General features: G+C 33.5%; 1 protein-coding gene across 1 annotated transcript in view; it reads left to right on the top strand.

Moving 5' to 3' along the window:
* Positions 1-21351, top strand: part of CTNNA3 (catenin alpha 3) — a 1394003-nt gene that overhangs the window by 941503 nt on the left and 431149 nt on the right. The window contains exon 10 of the mRNA XM_046026581.1: positions 14793-14993. Within this exon, the coding sequence (XP_045882537.1) occupies positions 14793-14993 (201 nt within the window). The remainder of the gene's footprint in view (positions 1-14792; positions 14994-21351) is intronic.

The raw sequence follows: 21351 nt of genomic DNA, 5'->3' as shown, positions 1-21351 counted from the left end.
AATAATTCTTTTGAAACTTATGATTGGTTTATTTGTATTACCCTTTTCTATTTCTCACATTTTCCTTATCAAGATGTTTTCCCTCACAAGTGTTAAATCTAATAAGCTATACCAACATATATATGTATGTCTATGGGAATGTGCATATCTGTATGTCTTCAGGATCTCAATTATTTTTAGATCTGTTGTAAATTATTGTTGTTTAGGCATTCACGTTCAAAGTTTGCTGTTTTAGTAAAGAGATAATTTTGACATAAGCAGTTTAAAAAGAAATGGTATAAACCTAGGTTGGCTGGAGCAGAGAAGCAACCTTATTAATATAAAGGAAATGTGTTCTTTCTTGGTACCTGAAAGAAAATTACATGACATAGATCATATAAAAATCAAATACTTGAAGGACTGAAAGTACACAGTCATATATGTCAATTATGAATAAAGCTGCACCATTAAAGCATGACTTTATTCATTGAAAGTGTGATAATTTTAGGGCTCATACAACAGTTTTCTTCAGATGATGGCATAGGTCTGTGGTATAGCAGGATAATGAGCAAAGAAGTTCTGTAATTTCTCTTGATATTCCTTGATAACAGATAACATTTAAAAAATTTTGTCTAAGTTTTGACGTGAAAGTTAAGTATGAGAAAAAATAGTCCAGTTCTTATTTAAGCAAATCCTTTGATGTTATTCTGTAATATTGTGTGACAACCTTATTTTTCACACATGTACCACATGCCAAAATTATGATGGAATGTGAGGTACTATATGTTTGGAAATACTTTCCCTTTACTGTCAGAGTTAAGCTTTGTGTTTATGATTTGAATTACAATGTTTTATACCTCCTCTCGTTTTTTTTTTGTATTGAAATAATATCATTCTAAATGATCATTTTCTTTTTAAAAATATCGAATATCGAATACACACTAAAGTAGAAGATACAAGTCAACCAGATGCAGGAAAGAAAACTAAGTCAGAACCCATGGGTACATAGCATTGAGAAAATAGTCATGGCCAATTTTAACTCAGGTGTCTTATTGGTGTGGATAATGCCATAAGAAAATAAAGTTTATGCTAACTTTCCAAAATTGTATGAAGAGAACAAAGTTAATTATTGTCCTTTAAATTATTATTTTACAGCTAACCAGAAACAACAAGGTAAACCACTAACCCTAAAAATAGACAATGGAATAAAGATCACAATAGGAATGAAAATTACTATTTGCAGGTCAACAAACATTACTGGAAAAGGAAATAAAATGGAAAAGGCAACAAAATGAAAATTAAGGAAAACGAAATCAGACCAGATGTTCTGAATCTGTTTTTCATGCAGAGATGCTTAAATGCGAGGAATGGCCTTCCAGGCAAGGTTACTGAGATAATAACACTGAATTTGTTCAAGATGTTTTGATTAGATGGTCTGACAATGGAGGTTTAGAACTAAAAAGAGGATAAGCTGTGTAGGCCAACCAGGCTCTTCACCTTTTTTTTTTTTTTTTAACAAAAATACCTTAAAACTTTATTTAAGATCTTGAACAAAGATTACATTTCCCTGCTTTTTAATTAGATTTAACATCAAAAAACCAAAACATATTTTGTTTCACACTTTTATTAGTCTTTTTAACAGCTTACCTCTTATTACTATCGGAGTTTTTGTTGTCATGTTACCTTTCTTCCTGATTTTTTTATCATTGGCCTCAATAGCATACTTCCACTAGCTTCCCCTACTGTGCTACTTATTATATGATGTTTGTTCTATATGCTACTGTCTTTCATCATGTTTGAATCTTGGCAAACATTTCTTTTAACTACAGTACCTTATAGATAGATTGCATTGGTCCCAGGCAATCATTGTAATTGCTGAACATATGATTGCTATTTGTGCAAATTTTCACCTTGAAAGTTTCTAAATGAGGTGAAAACTTATTCTTGAGCACAGAATTGGGGAAATAAAAGAACTAATTTGGTAAAAAATCTTTCAGTAGGAAATTTAAAAAAATTTCATGCCTCTTTTCCTAAATTGAATCTAGGCTAAACTGAGATATCCATACAAAAAGGACTTGAATTGTATTTCGCAAATCATAAAAGAAGTAACTAAAAACAATTAAAATGTGCAAAGAAAAACAAAAGATGTAAACAATAAATAAGCCATCTAATAAAATAATACATATAAATGCATTATATGATAAAAGAAATGTCGAGAAATTCATTTTTTATGCAGAAGTCACTCTAGCAATGACTCCCACAATATGCCAGTTACTTGTCTACAACTTTTCATAATTGGAGACATTAGGGACTGTTGAATGTATACTTAACATTTTGATGGGAGAATTATTCTACACCTAATTTCACCATCATCAAGGAACTTATAAATACACTGGGAACTTTGAAAAAGTATTTCCACGAGCACTGAGACATACTTACTGTGATCAATCCGATTTTAATGGAGCAATCCATGTTATATAATGCAAAGATATGCAAAGCCAGAGGAAGCACATTGTAGGAAAAAGAAATAGTCTAGGCACTCTTATCCGTGTACATTGGAGCACGTATCATATATTCCTTATGGTCATTTATTTATTTGCTTGTTTCTGTCATTAGACTGTGAGTTCTTTTAAAGATAGTGACTTATTTATATTGTCATCTTCTATATCTTAACAAAATAGTGGTAGAAAGTTCACAAATACCCATTGAATAAATGAATTTTTAAAAAATATCTTACAATTGCTACTAGTTTGCAAGTAGAAAGACAAAGAGGAAAAATAATCCTGGAATAATTAAGAGTATTAAGATTTAGTTGGGGGTATCAGATCTGTATTTACTTCAGTAAGATAAAGTTGCTAACAAATGGTGGTGTGTGTAGTTTTCCAAGTTTTGCCTATTAAGGTTCATTCTTTAATGACATTATTAATTAAAAATAGACTATAATCTGAAATAGTAATCTTTAATGTGGTAATACTTATATATTACTCTATACAGAATTATTTTATAGAAAATAACTGAATGTTTTGGAAAAAAAATGAAATTTATCCATAATGCCACTGTCTATTAAAATTACAATAGGAGTTTTAGAAAAAAAAAAAAAAGTTTTTTTTCCAGACTTTCTGGAAAGGAATGTAATTATATAGTATATTGTAAATTAACAAATACATATATATGATTTTAATCAAGTTTTCTATTTTAATAGATATATATCCCAATGTTTCCCCTTAAAATTTTCTCACACCTCTCCTTTTATGCAATTTAAATATTTTATAAGCTTTTAAGTTGTTTTATGACATTCCATTAAATAAAGTTATTATGTTCACCAATGGTTAGTTTGCATTATAAAATAGACTCATTGGTAGTTGTTATTTTAATCAGTAGCTGTGTTTAAATTTAATTATGACATAAATCTAGAAGCCTACATATGTGTAGGAGGGCATCTTTGTTTACTAGAAAAACAATTTGAGAGCCATAATTTTGTGATTCTTGTTTCCTGACCTAACTCCACCAATCTACGGCATAGATTGAAGACTGAATTTATTTCTCTAAAATACCTAATATCTATTTTAGTGATTTGTTACTTGCCATTGCTGAATCACTCACAAACATTTCTATACCTGTCACAGAAAAAGAAAAGACTGTTCTACCTTTTAATTAGGTGGTTCTACTATAGCAGTCCCATACATGGGTTTATTTACGAGGTGTTAATGCATGCTATCAACATTAAATTTCATTTTCATGTAAATACCCAACTTATAAGGTGAAAACCTTTATAATCATTCTCTTGAAATTTTAATTCATGACAATTTCACTCAGTGTTTCAGTACATTTTAAATAGAGTGTAATAAACTGCATCATTAATTATCGCTGCCTAATTTCATCCTACTTAGAAGAAAAAAATGTTTAAATTTAACAAAAGGATTTTTAATATCCTTCTTTTAATGTATGAATAAACCCATGTTTATCCAGTAAGATTTTGGATCCAGTGTATGTTTTCACAGAGTTAAATTAGAAAATCAATTAACAGTCTATAAATACATAGGACAGTGAGAAAGAACTCCTAAAGAGAAAAAAATGACTAATGCTGGTGAAATTGGGATATAGTTCAGAAGTTATAGGATGGCTATGAGCTGGATCCGTTTGAGAATCTCCTGGAGCTTTGTCAGAACTTCATGGAGAAACCCCATGGGAAGGTAAATAAACCGTATAAGCACAATTCTAGAAATCCAAGTTAAAATGAAGTATATGGAATTCTCTGAAAGGATGGCACCTATATATTTTAAGCAGTGTCTTTTACCCTTTACCTTTTATCAATTCTTATAATTTGCTGTCCAATTACTTGTATTTTTGAGGGGTTTTACATATTATCAGAAACAATCATGATGATTCAGACTATTTTGTTGATGACACTAATTTGGGGATGATCAGAAACCACACTTCGGATTTACTTTTAACCCATGGTTTTCTTTGTCATATGTATGGCAAACTTCAGATTTTAATAGGTTCCTAAAAACAATTACTAATGAGATTGAGAAAGAATTTATCTCATGGAGATATAATGGAAATTTTTGTGCATCTGAGACCAACATATAAGAAAAATATAAATTTCAACAAAAATACATTGTGAGTGGGTTTAAATAAATTCATTGACTGTGGAAGTAGCTTCCCTATGGCATATATACAATAATAATATTGTTCTTTTTAATTGCTAGCCTTTACAATGTGAAGACATGTATCTTAGAAGGTAATTGAGACAACTGAACTTTCTATAAGGAAGGAAGGGAGGAAGGAAGAAAGGAAGGAAGGGAGAGAGAAAAAGAAGGAAGGAAGGAAGTTTGCCAACTTAATAATTCATTTGTTCCTAATTTTATCTTTGCATTTGTCATTTTGTGTCCTTTATTTTTAGGAGTTTCTGCTCTACTGTGTGTATGATATACTCAAGGAAGTGATTTAAAATAGTGCCAGGATTTTTTTTTTTAATCTCTGTGCCCCAAAATACAAATTTCATAATTGGACACCCAAGTTGTTCTGTATTTTGAACTATAAACAAGGAATAACACCCAAATGAATACTGACTGATTTTTACAAGAGTGTTCAGCAACAGAGGCATCTAACATTGGCATCCAGTGTGCAGGAACTGAATGGCTTGATTGCATAATATGGGAGAACTGCTCACTACTGTCTGTTCCTGCTGACAGTCCTGATGTTCAGTCTGGTAATATTCTCAAAGCTATCTTGGATTTTTTTTTTTAAGCCCAGTGCTTTGATATTAGATGTTAATAGGTTCTTAGTCGATGGGAGAGGAAGACTGGGACAATTAACATGAAAAAGCTCCATCTAAGAGGAGTCATTCCAGAAAAATATGGGTTGAATAAGAATGCCTAAAGTTTGGTTCATTTTTTTCTATTAGTTTATTTCATCAAAATAAGAGCAGCATACAATGCAATAACCAAAACTTTTTCTCCTACATCAGAATAGCGAAATAGGGGCGCCTGGGTAGCTCAGTGGGTTAAAGCCTCTGCCTTCGGCTCAGGTCATGATCCCAGAGTCCTGGGATCCAGCCCCACATCGGGCTCTCTGCTCAGTGGGGAGCCTGCTTCCTCCTCTCTCTCTCTGCCTACTGTGATCTCTGTCTGTCAAATAAATAAATAAATAAAATCTTTAGAAAAAAAAAAAGAATAGCGAAATAGCTGTGGAATTGAACTTCATTTGTTAATTGCTTCTTCTACAGCCATTTTCTCTGGTGATGTCTCTAGATGCTTTAGGTTCCCTCTAGCTATGATGGCTCTATACAGAGCCAGAATATTAACATGACTAGAGCACTATCCATGTTAGATTTGCAGAATTAAAACTATCTTTCTAAAATATACATAGATGATATCTCATGTTCAATGAAAATTAATGTGAAAAATTACAATGCATTCATCTATATAATATTATAAACAATCTTTTGACATCATTTTTATAAATGTAGAAAATATTTAACCTGTAACCTTCCCCTTCCCATTATACACTTGGAATAGTTAAATAATATAATTATGGAATCACTATATTTTAAAGCCCCAGATGAGACTTTTAGCATTTATAGGACCTTAGCAGATGAGATAAACTTGATTTTGAGTTATGGCTCAGTTATAGTAACTATGAGTTTTGGAAAGATACTTATCTGTTCAAAGTATTTCTTCATCTTTAATGCTGAAATGTAACATACATATCTCAGGATTATTATAAGAATTTAATAAAGTAATACACATATGATGTTTAGCACAATTCTTGATGAAAAACAGTCATTCCCAAATTATTAAAAAAAAAAAACCTCAAACAAACTGACATAGATATTACTGTATGAAAGCTAAGAGAGTTGAGGAAAGAACCAAACATTTTCTTAGTTATATTCTAGGAAAAATTGAAATATGTTCAAAATTACTACCTTATTAATTGTAGACATCTGTAGATAATAAATGTTATTGACTATGTAGCATTAAACATTATAAGTTCTTTCACAATTTAGAAGTTAAATAATGTTTATTAAATGTCTAAAATGGACATTAACACTTAATACCAGCTATTTGAAGGATCTCCTTGATAGGTACAATTGATGAACCAATATTGATTCATTAACTAAATTCTATAGTTTACATTAAGGTTCATTATTTGTTGTAAATTCTATGGTTTTTAATGAATGTATATTAATATTTCTTCACCATGAAATTATCATAAGAGATAGTTTCATTATACTGAAAATCTCCTGTGCTTCATCTATCCCACTGTCCTTACTCCAGAATCTCTAGCAACCATTATCTTTTATTTTTATTGTGTCCAAAGTTTTGTCTTTTCCAGAATGTCATATAACTGGAATTATACAATAGGTAGCCTTTTCACACTGGCTTCTTTCATTAGCAATAGGTATTCAAATTTCCTGTGTGTGTGTGTGTGTGTGTATGTGTGTGTGTGTGGCATTTATGCAAGTAGGTAGATCTGAGGATCCAGGAGAGGGTCCCACAGGACCATCCAAGAAGGTCTTTGGCTTCACACAGGGTAGAAATCAAATGTGAGCCAGAGAAAGTGAAAACAAAATGTATTGAATAGCCTAAATGACAGAGAATAGCAGACAGAGTGTCTGGGAAGGAAAGGAGAAGGAATCTCATCATTGCCTGGGGTTAGGGGCTTATATTAGAGAAGGGTCTAGGGTCCATGTTCCTCCAGGAATCCAGGGTAGGGTCCAATCAAAGGCAAGTGTCAGGTGAACAATAAACATTATTCTATAAGTCAGCAAAGGTATGGGTATTGATGCCAGTGTCATCCAAGGTTTGTTTGAAGGTAATGTCTTGAAGCATGTTTGGGATTTGGCTCTTCTTGGATGTTATTAGGTGTTTGGGGACTAGGACAAAACTCAGAATGGTTAACTTTTTTGCTTCCCCCTTCAAGTGGGAATACGGATATTTTGGTGTTATTCAGAGGCAAATTATGAAACAGGAGTAAATGAAGCTTAGCAGAAAAACAGCAGAGACAGGACCTTTGTAAAATGGAGCCCCTTCAGCGTTCCTACTTCAGCTTGAGAGCTCATTTCATTTTTTTTTTTTTTTTTTTTGCTAAATAATATCTCATTGTCTAGAGGTTATCAGTTTGTTTTTCCATTCATCTATTGAAGGACATTTTGTTTGCTTCCAAATTTTGGTAATGATAATTAAAATTGCTATGACACGCATGTGAAGGTTTTGTAGGAATGTAAGTTTTAACTCTTTTGTGTAAATATTAAGGAGTGCAATTGCTGGATAGTATGGTAAGAATATGTTCAGTTTATAAGAAGCTTCAGAGCTATCTTCCAAAGTTAATATACATTATGCAGTCCCACCAGCAATGAATGAGAATTTCTGTTGCCCCATAGTCATCACATGATATTTCCAGTGTTCTGGAATTGGCCATTCTGGTAGATGTATTGTGGCATCTCACTGGCTTTAATTTGCAATTTCCTGGTGATATGCATTGGTTATTTGTCATTTGTGGATCTTCTTCGGTGAGATGTTTGCCCAGATCTTTTGCTCATTTTAACTGAGGGTTTTTTTTTTTTATTGTTGAGTTTTAAGAATTCCTTACAACTTTTGGATATAGACCTTCCTTTATAAGATATGCATTTTGCAAATATTTTTCTCCATCTGTGACTTGTCTTTTTATCCTTTTAAAAGTGTCTCTTGCAGAGCAGAAGTTTTTAATTTTCATGAATTCCAACTTGTCAGTTTTTCCTTTCATCATTTATACTTTCAGTGTTGTATTTAAAAAATCATTGCCAAATCCTAGGTTACCTAGATTTTCTACTAGAAGCTTTATAGTCTTGCATTTAAAATATAGGTCTATAATTTAACATGTAACTTTTGTTTTATGTTATTTTTACCCCTAAACAGGAAAAAAATACTTGAAACAAAATTAGTACCTTCCAAGCCAAAGCACACAGTCAAATAATAATTTTCCAAAGTTGAAAGCAAGATTTTTACAAATTTAAATTGAGTTTGTGTCAAAAATTCAATATCATGATAAGTCTTGTTTAAGGAGAATTGGATGAAGAAAGAGTGATTAAATAAAATTACTAATTTAGACACACAACTTACTAATGTACTACAAAGCAATAAAATGTAACCTTCAGGAATATCTTTACTACAAAAATTACTTCTATCTCTACCAGATAATAATTAAGTTGCATTACTATGTGACAAGAATTATTATATGGCTGTCAGTTTTGAAACAAATGAACATCCCCTCTGATTGAGTTGTAAAATATCCTAACCAATAGTAAATAGCAAGTGGAACAAAGATATACACCCTTGGGGAGATTAGATCTTAGACCTGATTCACAATTTCTGCCCTGGAGGACACTGCAAGGGCATGCAATAATACATTTGCCTATTTCCAAGTTTCTGATAATTTTTTTAATAAATTCTAAGAGCCTACTTAAGACATACTGAAAGAAACTTGAAGGTTTCAGTGACTTTCTTTTGTGGTTTTGATTTCTATAGAATTGCATGTGCATAAATACTATAGAGTTTTTTTTTTCCCATTTTATTTATTTTTTCAGCGTAACAGTATTCATTCTTTTTGCACAACACCCAGTGCTCCATGCAAAACGTGCCCTCCCCATTACCCACCACCTGTTCCCCCAACCTTCCACCCCTGACCCTTCAAAACCCTCAGGTTGTTTTTCAGAGTCCATAGTCTCTTATGGTTCACCTCCCCTTCCAAATTTTTTTTTTAATAAACATATAATGTATTTTTATACTATAGAGTTTTTTTAAAAAACTTTAACAAAACTTCATTAGAATGATAAAATGATGATAATTGTGGCATCTGTATTTTGGGAAGAGTAAAGGATGATGAAAGAAGATATTTCTTGTTACTAACTTGTATAGTCTTTGTGGACAGAGATTGTACCTTTTTTATCTTTTATGTCATCTCATCGTCTAACTTGAAGTACTATTTATGTTCGGAAGAAGAGACAGATGAAAGGTTTTTAGGCTGTAGAAAAGGAATGAGGAGAATTATTGAACTCTACATCTGAAACTAATGATGTACTATATGTCAGCGAATTGAATTTAAATTAAAAAAAGAAGAAAAGGGATGAGGAATTTTAAAATGTTATCTTTTTAACTCTGTACGTGCTCTTTATTCTCAAAATAGTACCTGTGCCTGCCTACATCTTTATTCAGGGTATCAGTTAATTTGGAGACCAGTCCTCATGACCAAATTCTTGCCAAATAGAAATTTTAACCACCTTAGATACATAAACAAAAAGTAACTTAACTGGTGTATTCCGTTTGCTTTTGGTTTCACGTTTTTTGGTAAAAGAGAAAGAAAAATTGCTGTGTTTGTTTTTATTTGTTGAACATTTGTGTAGTTGCCTATGTAATGAATTTTAAATTTATAGTTATAGGTCCAAGTGTGCAAAAATGGAAATTTATTTTCTTATAATTAAACTTAGCTTACCTCTCTGAGCTCATATACTGTGAAAAGCTAATCTTGCCGTTGCCAATTTAAGAAATTTAACCTCTTTTGGCTTATAACTCAGTCTCTTTAGGAAAAAAAAATCTTTAGAAAAAATATCTTTTTCTCTCTTCTCTTCCCCTTAGAATTGTGTTTTCGGTACACAGATATCAGGGGAGAAAACAGTTGATGGTATAGTATTCCCCACTGAAGAGATTGTAACATAAAGCCTCTACTTCTTCAGGCTTTGTCACTGATATATTCAAAGCCCAGCTTTGGGAATGAAAAGAAAACAGACTTTTTACCTCTCAACAACGTCTGCTTTTTGCAAATAAAATGTGCTTCTACTTCCAGTATTTTCTTTGGGCTATGGATTTTAAAATTCTGTTTTGGAAGTCAAATGTCAATAAATTAACTTTTTGTTCTCTCTGGATTTTTTCATGCATTTTCTACTTTCTCTAAGGCAAAGTTTGGCTTTAATTGTGGAAAAGTGAAGAATTAAGAAAAAAGCATAGAGAATTTTAAATGCACTTTAAAATCTTCTGTGTGATGCCACAGTGACTGGAGATGGAGTTACCCAGAGAAATTTGCAACAGATGAATTATCTTTTTGTTTAAGATCCCTTCCTTTATTGCTTTGTTTATTACTGTTTTCCAACATAATAGAAGTCACCCTTTGCATCTCCAGATAGCCATAAAATGATTGATAGAAATTGTTAGTACTTCAGCAATTCTCTGTTCTAAAAATAATGTGCTCCAGGACTTGCCGTAACACCAGAACATTCCACTCTTCACCTCACATCAAATGTTAAACTGGAATTCTGAAACAAAGACAAATCTTCAATCTATTCTACAAAAAAATGCAGTATTCTGGGCGCCTGGGTGGCTCAGTGGTTTGAGCTGCTGCCTTCGGCTCAGGTCATGATCTCAGGGTCCTGGGATCGAGTCCCGCATCGGGCTCTCTGCTCGGCAGGGAGCCTGCTTCCCTCTCACTCTCTTCTGCCTGCCTCTCTGCCTACTTGTGATCTCTCTCTGTCAAATAAATAAATAAAATCTTTAAAAAAAAATGCAGTATTCTGAATGTACTTGTTCTGTAATAGCATTTTCTTTCTCTTAAACCTCATTTTAAAAATGAGGTAATTTTTTAGTTCAAGTGTATCTACAGTTAAAAAATAAATAAATAAAATGAAGGCAGAGCTCCTAACGAGCTCTGCTATGTCTAACAAGTAATCCTGTTTCATTAGCAAAAGCTTCAGAGATACATCAGTAAGAAGTTTTACACTAGGTATTTGGTGTTTAATTTCTGTCCTAGAGGCTTAAGGTTATATAGCTGGACATAAAAACTCAAGTTATCCTGAAGACCTTTCTAGCTACTTAAATTCACCTGAAATAGGAATAGCAAAGAAATCCTTGGGTTTTTTTTTTTTTTTTTTTTTGCACTTTAAATACATTTTATTTATTTTTTTTTCCATTTTATTTATTTTTTCAGCGTAACAGTATTCATTGTTTTTGCACAACACCCAGTGCTCCATGCAAAACGTGCCCTCCCCATTACCCACCACCTGTTCCCCCAACCTCCCACCCCTGACCCTTCAAAACCCTCAGGTTGTTAAGAAATCCTTGTTTTTAAGAAGAGTTTAATGTTTAGTTATTGTGCATATGTGGGAGGTGCCCAGCATTCTTATTTTCTTTTTCTGGCATTCTATGTTTAGAATTTCATGAAATAATTTCTGGCATCTTGTGAAACATTCAGGGTAATGTGAAAGTGTCACAATAATGGAAATTTTGCAAACCTTTCCTAATGCTTTTGTGCTATATTTAATCTTAGTAATTCAAAAGATCATTTAGTCATCATCTCAACATTCTCAATATAACTGCTTCGGGTAAAGTCTGGTTACATGTTTCTCTACACTTATTTCACTTATTTTTTACATGTTGCATATGTTCACGTAGGACTTTCATTTCCATCTCTGACCTCCCCTCTATAATTCTTCAATGTGATTAATAGTATGATGTCTTATTATGAGGCTCAATTTAAAGCAATAACCACACAAACTCTCATAAAGCCAGCAAAAAAGAACCAGAAAAACCCTTGCTATCTTTTAAATCTATGCTTTAAATAATAAAATAAGTTGATGACTGTGTATATCATTGTTCTACAAAAGAAGGAAACTTCAATTCATTCTTAGTGAATAGTCTTTGTATATATATTATTTCTTGTGCAAAATTTACTAGGAAAAAAATAGTTTGTGCCAGCTATGATTTCACCTTAAATTAAACAGAAAATTATAATTTATTAGATAATTATTCTTCTAAGAATAAACACCATTTTCCCTATTTTTTCACTTCTATAGGACTGAGTCAAAACAGCTCTGTAATCCCAAATTAACCACCTTTAGTGAGTATTTTAGTGCATAATTTAGTGAATACAGATTACACATTTATTATGTGCGTATACATATACATACATATACATATGTATCAGTAGTATTAGTTTAAAAAAAAACTTACCAACATACTTGAACAATAACAGCTTCTTACTGTGTTGTTAAAGTGCACATCTATAGTCTTAAAAACTAAAAAAGCTGATGATTTTATACTGTCTACATTGAAACTTGTATTTTCAGTTCTAGAAATATGATGGTGATGATATACATGCATTTTCTATTGAGATGGTACTGTGCTTGGATTTATTATAGGCCTTAATAACATATTCATAACTGAATGCAACAACTTAGGTTAAAACTAGTGAATTTATAATGAAGGTTTTCAGCATTTAATCCTTTTCATGCAAATGACCTGATTGTTCTTGAGATGGGTTAAATCGACTAAATTTAAGTAAAGATATGTATCTACCTATGTTCATAAACCATGATTTAGGATTTAGACAAAATAATTTACTGGTCCTAGGTATGTTACCAGAGAATTTCATTCAACAAACATTCTTGTTCATCTAATAGGTGCCATGAATTGTACTAGAGACTAGATATGATACCTCAAGCAATAAAATAAAATTTTTACGCTCTTAGATATTTCATTGTCTACTAGAGAGACTGTTTGATTAGTACATCATTAAACCAGGGGAAGAAGCTATAATGAAAACATATAAGCCATTTAATGGGAATCCAACCAAATTTTTCTTGCTGTAGGTCAGCATGGATTTCCTGAGGAAGGAACATTTATTTGACTAGAGTTTTGAAATTATAGTATGAGTTAATCAAGCAGACCAAAGAAAATTGGCAAACGTAATACTGTGATCTATTTTAAGAAATATATATTTGGTGTTTTTCCCATTTCTGGTACAAACATTTGTCCCATTTCTGGTATAGAACTCAAAACTTTTAGAATTTCCCAAATGATGAGAGCAATAAAAGTATTTTTTATGTTAATGAGGTGACTTTTGTATCATCCACCTCACCCCACCCCCCCACTGGGGGCTGATTGCCAAGATGATGGACCATGTGATTAGAAAGTTGGAACTTTGGAACTTTCAGTCCCACCTCTGGCCTCCAGGAAGGAAGAGGGACTGGTGGTTGAATCATTTGCCAAAGGCCAGTGATTTAATAAATCATGCGTTTGTAATGAAGCCTCCCTAAAACCCAAAAAGGACAGGGCTTAGAGAGCTGCCAGGTTGGGACTATTTGGAGATGTGTGGAAAATGGCATACCAGGAGAAGGCATGGAAGCCCTTACCCTTCCCATGTGATTTGCTCTATACATCCCTTTCATCTGGCTGTCCTGAATTATAAAAGTTAAATCTAACAAGTAAAATGTTCTCTGAGTTCCGTGAGCCACTCTAGCAAATTAATCAAACCCAACCAGGAAGTCGCGGGAGCTGATCTATAGCCAGTGGAGTCAGAAGTACAAGTAATAACCTGGACTTGCAACTGTCTCTAATGTGGGGTGGAGGACAGTCTTAGAGGAATGACTCCTTAACTTGTGGGATCTGATGCTATCCTTGGGTAGGTAGTATCAGAATTGAATCGCCAGGTTTACACACTTCACAGCACTCACGATAGCACATACCCTCCCCAGTGTCCATAGCCCTCTCCCCCTCTCCCAATCCCACCTCCCCCCAGCAACCCCCAGTTTGTTTTGTGAGATTAAGAGTCATTTATGGTTTGTCTCCCTCCCAATCCCATCTTGTTTCATTTATTCTTCTCCTATTCCCCTAACCCTCTATGTTGCTTCTCCATGTCCTCATATCAGGGTAATGGGGAGGGCACGTTTTGCATGGAGCACTGGGTGTTGTGCAAAAACAATGAATACTGTTACGCTGAAAAGATAAATAAAATGGAAAAAGAAATTTTAAAAAATGCAAAAAAAAAAATAAAAAAGAATTGAATCGTAGAACACTCCTTTGGTGTCCAGAGAATTGCTTGTTGTATGGGGAAGCCTCCACTATAACTTAAATTCTGTTACACACCAATGAACATTAGTTGAATTAGAGCTCCATAGTTTTATTTTTCTATATATTTAGGATAACTGACATTTTTAAAGTGTTTTATAATCTGTACAGTGTTGCATTTAATCAGAATTAAGTGTTCCATCATTATATGTTTTATTTTTATTTTAATCTAAAAATTTTCAATTTGCACCCATATGCCACTTAAATCTAAAATCAAGTCAGTTGGAACAAAAATCTAAAATAATATGTAATCTATAAAACTGCAGATAAAACAAAATTCTATACTTCACAAATTTTTCTATTAAAGAGATAAAAGCAAAATTGTCTTTTTTTTCTTTGTCAGTGTGTCCTTTATTCCCAACGAGTACCACATCTGAAGTCAGAAGTTAACATGAATTACAATATGCTATACTAATTGGATCTGTTTTCTTACAGAGAGCCATATCCTTGAAGATGTCAACAAGTGTATCATAGCATTGAGAGACCAGGATGTTGATAATTTAGACCGTGCTGCAGGTGCTATCAGAGGACGGGCAGCAAGAGTTGCTCACATTGTCACAGGTGAAATGGACAGTTATGAGCCAGGAGCTTACACTGAAGGTGTGATGAGAAACGTTAACTTCCTGACAACTACTGGTAAGTCTCAGTCCCCAATAACAGCTCCATTGTTCCTGATACTTTCTTCCATATAGCTACCACTCATACACATGGCAAGCAGATCTCTGCCTGTGTTGCTTGTTTTGAAATGGATTGCTCTCCCATCTGATAGGTCCTTGCCTCTTTTGGTTATATGATTTGAAATTTATGTCTAGAAGTAAATATTTTCATTGGGAAAAATGAGTCTTTTATAAATACATGTGTTATATGAATTACCCACAGGCCTTAGCCACTTGTGAATGTTTATTAATGCCAGAACTGTTAAGATAGATAATTAGACCAGATGTGATATGTATGTAGTAGTTTCCAAATCCCCTTTTAGCTATATCTTTGGTACCCCCGCGCTTTTGTTTACATTTCTTAAACAGCAAACTTATCCTACATTTCCAGAGAAATGCTCTGTGCCTTCTTTCACAGTCTGTTTGTAAAACAGCATTTTGTTCTTTTACATGATCTTCTTTGATTGCTTAAGAAATATAGAATCAGGATTTTATTTTGGTTGCAGCACCCAGGTTAATATTTTCTATATCAGCCAGTAAATGCTTATTTTGAATCACTCTTTAAAATGCATTCTTATCTTTAATGCTATTGATATTTCTCCATGAAACTTACAGAAGTATATGAATTCAATGGATTTAGAAAAAAGTGGATATAATTTGAAAGAGGGCAATCAATTATTTTTAGAAGTCATCATGGCAAAACCTTTTCTATGAAAACACGTTGTGCTCTGTGAAATCCCCAAGATGAAGTTTTCTTAGTAATTACCTTCTAACACTAGGGAGATGGTGTACCCATGATTACTAAAATATTAGAAATTCCATACTTAAGTCATTGATTCTGTCTAGAGAATTGTTCCTTAGGTTATGGATAGGACATATGAAATTTGGACAATACGTACATTGTTTCGTGAAAATAGTAGCAGGAATGAGGACGGGTGATTTTGAGGGGTCAGGAAAGGGCCTCTTCTTAAAACTAAATGAGTAAGAGAAACATATCAACAATCAAATAAACCCTCACAAGGGACTAGTCCTGAACAGGTATACCTCAAGGTAAGCTGAGCAAGATTGTTCTCTGAATTTGATGTTCTCTGAATTGATGATTAGTGTTTCTGTTTTCCTAATATCTTGATACAGAAAATCATTGATGAGTGTTGGCATGTAGTTTTCTCATGATCTCTTTAAAAATATTTCTAAAAGAGTGAAACATTGTGGATATGCTAAGGAAAGATGGAGGAGGTGTATCTGCAAGTCTTGATGTTTTATTTCTGTAACAACTCCAAAGCCACTGATGTCACAAATAGGGCACACGGTAGATCCCATGTGGCACGTACCACATACCACATAACGAGGTATAGCAATATATTTACTTGCTTAATGGAGACAGTTGTGTTATGGGAGTTCTGCATCTCCTTCACAAACCAAATTTGACTGGTATTTTCCTTGTTGTCCAAATCAAGTACAGAGTTATCTGATTTTTTTTTCCTACTTTCTAAGAATGGAATTGTAAGTAAAAGAAGAATGAATCAGGGGTTCTCTTTTTAGCCAAATGAAAATTTCCTGCAGGGAACTGAAGAGGTCTAGTCTACCAGGATTTTAAATATACCTTGCCACTGTCTCAGTTCTGTAATCATATTAGTAATATCTTGTGAACACACTTTTATGGTCACAATGTCTATGAGGTACCAGGTTTATAGGTTTAGATTCCATAGGATAGAGTTTATATCTGCCACAAGCAAATCTAAATTGTCCACGACATAAAGTGTGTTGTGGAACCCTGTTCACAATCAATTCTTATAATCTGAAATAAGAAAATAAGAATAAGTCAAAGTTATTTACACATTTAATTACAAGTTTGTCAATAGCTTTATGATATATAATGACCTTACACAATAACTAACCAATATGGCTACAAAATTCATTCATTCAGAAGATAGAGAGAAGTCCTTTTTCCTCTAATTAATTGTATGTAACTGTAATTAAAATTCTCCAGGTAAACTATGTCCTGTGCCCCAATATAATAAATATAGAATGATTCTGGGTTATTCTGTCTCATTATTAATGTAATTATAATTTATGACTTTCCAATTTTGTCATTTTAGTTTTTCAGATAATTTTTTGGTTTATCTATGGGAAGGGATTCTCATTTTTCTTTTATATGTCTAATTCCAAACTTTTCTCCAGTTTTTCTTGAAATTTATCAAAGGCATACCCCACTAAAGGGAATTATGAGCAATAAGTTAGTTGAAAATGCTAATTAGATCAGTTTGATCTTAACCAAAGTTGAAATATGTGAACATTTTCCCTCCCACAGAGATATTGTCTGTGAAAAATACTTCCAACTATTCTGGCCTCCATAATTAAATAACAGAAGATGTTCATCTTTGTTCACATCTGTTTGTAACTTGGATTTAATATTTATAAATAATCATCAAATTAAGTAATTGGAAATGTCATGCTTTGTGTCATGAAGCCTTAATAGTTCACATTTTAGCAAGTGAATGGTCTATGTGGCCTGTTTTTCTTTCCTCTTATACAGTTCTCAGGTCTTGACCCTGCTTCCTGAAAATAACTTAATAAGTAGCTTAGTGAATTGTTTTTATTATTGAGACTTCCTTATCACTGCAAAATTTGCCTTAAAGTACTGTAATCAATGATGAAACCTAAGTCATGCTTATCTAAATCACAGAGTGTTTTTGGAACATTGCACCTTTGATTTTAATCAGACTTTGTGGCTCATTAGCATATTTTCAAGATTTGATGATCTTCTAAGTGTTTTCTCAGCATTAGGAAGCAGAACTGCCCTGCTACATTTTAGGGATTTGCATTGTTCATAAACCTTAGCAGTTGGTTTTAAGTGAAATGTAGGCAACATCTGGAATGCTACATTTCACTCAACAGAATCATGATTTTGTAATCTCCATGTGATATTCTGCCCAATTTTTTCCTGTTATGAAGCTTCTTCATCTGTCAGGAATTCCCAATAGGGGAGAGGAAATATATTAGCTTTTTCTTTTAAATAACAAACTTTCTCAATTTTAATGTGAAGGCTTAGAAGTTATATTCTTAACACCAACTTGAGTTTTTTCATAGTAGGCTGGGGAGAAACCTAAATAAAGAGGGGACTGATAATAGTGGGGTTTTTTTGTATGTTATTTATGGACTCATCAAATTCAGAAATTAGCAGGCCCAAAAGCATCTGTTGCAAACCACCAAACTCTTCCTGGTTTCAATGTCAGCCAGCCTCACGGACCAAAAGTGAGCAGGCACATACATGAACCCGACCAAGAGGTGACATTCACTGCTGGCAACTTATAGTAAAGGCAAATAAAAGGCAATTCATCAAGTACTTCATCAGGCCCAAACTGGAAAACATGGACCCAGAATCCTCCCCCTAAGAGAATGGAGAAGGGCCATATGGTTGCAATTTTTCTTCTTGAAGACACATGAGATAGTTGAAAATAATTTTGAACCAACAAATATTTTTTCTTGTGACCAATTTAAACAATAGACTTTTGAAATGGATTTTATCTAAAAATAATTTTAAAAATTTTGATAGCAGCAACTCCTATCAAGTCCCTTTCATTTAATATTTTTTACATATAAATATCCTACATTTTGTAGCCAGATTAAAACATGTTTACTTACTTTTCTTATGTTGCATCTCTGGTCTATAACCTTAAATAATCCTAAAACAAAATACAAAGGTTTTAGTTTTGGCACTTTTTGCACTCCACAATCCAGCAGAGTTTGAAAATTAGTGGTCCACATACCAGATATTACTCAATATGATACAAAAGAATTTTTACATGTCCAGCAGAGTTTTGACCAACATAATTTTATTTTGTTTTAAGAATTAGTTTCTAATTTTATACATATCACACACACACACACACACACACACACACACATTTAACCCAGATTAATGCCTTATCCTGATAAATGGGAGAGTCTGGCAATACTAGGGCAGAGTTTGCCTGGAGCTTAGTGATGTCTTCCTTTGCTTTAAGCCTGGGTCATAGTATCCTACACTGCCTTTCATTATATACCTAGACAGCTTCACTCACTTAATTTATCTGTCTGAACTTTGGAGGCATTTGAGTTCCCCTAGATATGCATTTCTGTGTATGTGTATGTTTGTGTTTTTCCTATTGTGGGCCAAAGGCACTTTCTACTCATCGAAGTTGGCAGTTTCACATTTTATTTTTACATTTTATCCATCTTTCAAGAAATAGCTCATATCCCATGTGTTCTAGGAATCTTTCTTTACTCCCTCTGGCAATAGTGAATTCTTTCTGACTTCATGTACTATAGATTTTAAAGGACTTGCCACTCAACCGAATCCTTCCAGACAACTATGTGCTGTTGATGAACTCAGATTTACTTACATGGAAATGATTTTCCTTCAAGTAGAATGTAAGTTATAGAAGAAAAGGAAACTTGTATGTCTTGCATTTATTTATCATTCTTTGCATCTCTTCTAGACCTACTGTTATGTCGTGTGCGCGCTGGCTTAAAATAAAACAAAACAGCAAAACGACTCTTGAATTGTGTCTACATGCCTGTATTAATTCTATTCCAGTAGTGAAAAGTCTTTTGTTATCTACTGTCCCTCTAAAATTATACTTATTGTCTTACATTTTCTCAAATGCCACCACCTTTGCATGGGAGCTGCTGATTCCCCTTCAGGCAGAAGTAATTTCTCCATTATCTGTGTTACCCTGGATGAGCTTGTCTTTCAGTTAATGCTGATTTCACTTATCCTTGTGTCATAATCAGTCATTTACATACAAGTTTCCCCAACTAGACTGTAACATCTTTAAAGGCAGACATCATACTTTATTTTTTATATTTCCCAGTAGCATTTTACCCATCTAGAGATGCCCAAGTCCTTTTACCAACTTAAAATTTAAAATTCACTATAATATTGTACTGTGATACACTCTAATACATTTAAGCAAGAGAACAAGTTATCATTCCAGTTCAGGAAAAGACAATAAAACAAAACTCAAAAACAGTAGACTCTGTAAAAGGCTGGGGCAGAGAAAAGGTCAGGGACGTGATTCATTACTCTCCAGAGTGAGGTATTAGTGACTTCCGGAAAACTTGGGGTCAGATGTTTAAAAGGTCTTTAACAAGCTTTTGAACAAGAGATCATGACTTTTATATATTCTATTGCTTATAAGAACCATCCTCGTATGGCATCTGGTGAAAGATCCCACTGAACCTAATTTCACTAATGGATTAATGGTTCTACCAAATCTCTGTAAGGATTAGCAACCATGGCTTCAAATTCAGAAACTTTTGCTGGTGAACTTCCCTTCCCCAGTAGCAGTTTGAGATAGGACCCCCAGTTAGGTACTGACACCCTTTAACACAGTCAGAGAATTTTTTTTTTAAGATTTTATTTATTTATTTGTCGGAGAGATAGAGTATAGGCAGGCAGAGTGCCAGGCAGAAGCAGAGAGAGAAGCAGGCTCCCTGTGGAGCAAGGAGCCCAATGTGGGACTGGATCCCAGGACCCTGGGATCATGACCTGAGCTGAAGGCAGCCCTGTAACTGACTGAGCCACCCAGGCAACCCACAGTCAGAGAATATTAACAGGAAGTTTCTATCTGCAGATCACTTGGCTAACCTGGATAAATAAGTGTCTTCATGTTGGTGATGCCAAAATCAGAAGTTAAATGACAACTCAGACTCTTTACAGAAGAGGAAGATCCCATGGCTTTGGATGTACTTTTGTGGCTGGATATAGGGATCCTGGGCCAGCATTGTGAGTTAAAGAAAGCAGCTACTAGAATTTCCGACTGGAAAACCTGTTTTCCGCCTAAAGAGAACTGGATTTAAATAGGATCCGTATGTAGTTAGTGGGTGGAGGATACTTCTTTATCTTGCCATTTTAATTTAATGGAAATATAAATCTGTCAGGAAAAAATAAATGCTAAAAAAACTGAAATCTATATATAGTGGGGGTGCAAAGGCTTTTGACCTTTTAGGTAAGGTAAAGTTAGATCCTGAGAGAAGTTCATGGAATAAATAACAAAACAAAACAAAAAACACTGTTGGTAATAACTTTATTAATAAAAAGAATACATTTTTGACATGGCAGAAACTTTATTATCAAAAGAGGAAATAATATAGAGTGCTTTAAAGTGGATTTCAGAAAATCATAAAGAGGGCCTAAAATATTCCTACGTCTGGACTATGTAAACTACGTAACTTTGAGGCTGATATTCAGTGAGGTATGGATAGGAAAGGCCTAAAAGGAAAAAGAAGCAGAGAATGTAGACCTGCTGAGTAGATATTCATCAGTGCAAAGAGGTTCTAGATGTCTTGTACCT

Source organism: Meles meles, chromosome 13, assembly GCF_922984935.1.
Source record: "Meles meles chromosome 13, mMelMel3.1 paternal haplotype, whole genome shotgun sequence".
Lineage (NCBI taxonomy): Eukaryota > Metazoa > Chordata > Mammalia > Carnivora > Mustelidae > Meles > Meles meles.
This window is presented reverse-complemented; position numbering and strand designations above follow the sequence as displayed.